At 39.8% G+C, this 2,894-nt stretch overlaps 1 protein-coding gene across 1 annotated transcript in view; it reads left to right on the plus strand.

Annotated features, from left to right (window-relative positions):
* LOC106874346 (uncharacterized) overlaps positions 1 to 2,894 on the plus strand; it is a 105,391-nt gene that overhangs the window by 77,520 nt on the left and 24,977 nt on the right. Inside the window, exons 6-7 of the mRNA XM_052974987.1 lie at positions 99 to 325; positions 987 to 1,168. Of these exons, the coding sequence (XP_052830947.1) occupies positions 99 to 325; positions 987 to 1,168 (409 nt within the window). The remainder of the gene's footprint in view (positions 1 to 98; positions 326 to 986; positions 1,169 to 2,894) is intronic.

A 2,894-nucleotide genomic window follows, 5' to 3' on the forward strand; every position in this document is an offset into this window, starting at 1 on the left:
TGTGTGTGTGTGTGTGTGTGTGTGTGTGTGTGTGTGTGTATGTGTGTGTGTGTATGTACGTGTGTAATCTCTGTATTATTCTCTCTTCCTATTTTCAGACAGTGTCTTCCGGTTGCCAGGTCGTATCGTGATATTCAGCGGAAAAGCCGGTAATGTGTTGCGTTGGGTTGGAGTACCCGATAAAAGGGAGTCGTATTACTCACCCCAAGTATATATGTTACCTGGCGGCACAGAAATGGTTATCTTCGGCACTGGCGGAGAGACTCACCCTGGTTCTCTCTGGAGGATATCATTGTCTGATCTCTATGCAGGGAAAATTGAGCGAGTAAGTTTGTTTCGTAACTTTTCAATATTTCACTTCCTTGGTTAAAGGATCCTACAAGAGAAATTGTTGTCATGTGACTGATTCAAAGCCATGAGGCTAACGGAAAGGGAAATTGTAATGTTTATATGATGACGTTAAATGAATCAGAAATTGTAGTCTATTACGATAAGTGAAGGAGAAGTAGTGGTTTTTAAATTTTAGCACAAGGCCGGCAATTTCGAGAAAGGTGTTAATCGATTACGTCGACTGGCTTATATTTTATTGATATCAAAAGTAAAAGAGACAAAGCCGACATCGCTGGAATTTGAACTCAGAACGTATAAACGGACGAAATACCGCTAAGCAGTTTGTCCGAGGTGCTGACGATTCTACCAGCTCGCTGCCTTAAGTGAATAAGAAATAGTAATATATGAAAACATTATATGAAATAAAAATTGTAATGTTATATGATGGCGTCAAGTGAATCAGATATTGTAATATTTTACGTTAAGCGAATTAGAAATAGTAATATGTGATGACGTCATACGAAAGAGAAATGGCAAAATTATGAGATAACGTTAAGTGAATCAGACATTGTAACGTTATGTGGTGACATTATGTGACAAGAAATTGTAATGATGTTTGATGGCGTTAAGTGAAATTGTCTTTTCTTTGTTGACAGGCACAGAAAATCTACGGAGACGACAGTAAAGGTGTGATGACGCCACCTGTTCTCTTAGATCTGACGGGAGACGGCGTCGAAGACATTGTGGTTCCACTGTTTAATTCTACAGTCTTGGCAATAGATGGTCTTACCATGGCCGTTATATGGAACTATTCCTTCCCGTCATCAGAATCATACAAGTAAGTATTTTTCGTCTCGGGGGAAGACCAGTCGTCATCATAGCATTTTAAATGTTAAGACTAGATTATTTAATAGGTTTAATCCATGTATGTATGCATTCTTGCATATATACACATATACATACATACATACATACATACATACATACATACATACATACATACACATATACATACATACATATACACGGCTGTACATTTTTATTTGCACGAACAATCCACCCGGCAGCTTCAGAATACAGATTCTGTTTACAAAGATTCATTTACAAGATGATTTGTCGACTCGAGGCTACAGAAAATGATATTTTCCCACAATATTACGCAGTGGAATCGAACGCAGGCCTTCGTAGTTACGAAACGAACTTCTAAAACTACTCGGCCATGTATGTGCATTTAAAGGCCTATATGCTCTCACTGCCAACAACATATATCCAATTCAAATGATGCCATTTTTCATCCCTTATTTACCAGATGGTCGCCAGAGCTGTCGCAAGACCCCCACTTCCACAATGTTTACCATTCTAAATGTTTACCCTAGACACAGTTCCTTTACACAAACGCTTGGACACACAGACACACAGAGTTATAGATTCACAAGCAAGTAGACAAAGAGACTCACAGATAGGCCCACAGACTCACTGACGCACCGACTCACTGATACAGAGACACACAGACTTCTAGACTCCCGCACTCACTGACTCACAGACTCCTAGACAACCGCACTCACTGACTCACAGACTCCCAGATTCACAGAGGCATTGACTCACAGATTCACAGACTCGCAGGCACACTGACACAGACTCTCAGACACATAGACTCAAAAACTCACAGACTCACAGACACATTGACTCACAAATTCACCGATTATTGACATGGTGTGCCTCGATTCACAAATGGTCAAATTAAACAATAATCTCATTAGTTTCGGCAGTTTTTGGAGAGGGGCGTGGTAAAGGTGAAGGTCACTACTTATACCATTTTCACTTAACAACAAGCATTACTACAGCTATTGCTACTCCTACTGCTGCTACTGTTGCTGCTGCTGATGATGATGATGATGATGCATCTGCTACTAACAACAACTACAATTGCAATAACGAAAATTACAAAGATGGGAACATCAATGATTCAACCATCACCACCACCACCACAGACAACAACAGTAAAAATGCTACTACTACTACTACTACTACTACTACTACTACTGCTACTAATACTATTACTACTACTACTACTACAGCTCCACCTCCACAATCACCATCATTACCAACAATAACAACAACATCAATTACATCTACAACATTAACGACGCCACCGCTACCAATATCATAACTGTTATCTCCACCACCACCACCAATAACAACAACAACATCACCACCGCAACCACCACCACCACCACCAACAACAACAACAACAACAACAACAACAACAATGTTACAGAAAATCAAAGTATTTCCGTTTGAACCAGGATTTAATTTAATTTCACTTTGATTTTATTAAATGTTAGAAAGGTGAAGTGAGTTTATTGTACACTTGTGACATTACTGCCACCACCACCAACACCACCACCAACACCACCGCTACTACTACTACTACTACTACTACTACTACTACTACTACTACTACTACTACTACTGTTGTTGTTACTGCTGCTGTCACTACCACTACCAACGCCATAAACCACCATTACAACCTCCTTCGCTACTACCACTACCATTATCACCAC

The sequence above is a fragment of the Octopus bimaculoides genome, chromosome 20 (assembly GCF_001194135.2).
Source record: "Octopus bimaculoides isolate UCB-OBI-ISO-001 chromosome 20, ASM119413v2, whole genome shotgun sequence".
NCBI classification, from domain to species: domain Eukaryota; kingdom Metazoa; phylum Mollusca; class Cephalopoda; order Octopoda; family Octopodidae; genus Octopus; species Octopus bimaculoides.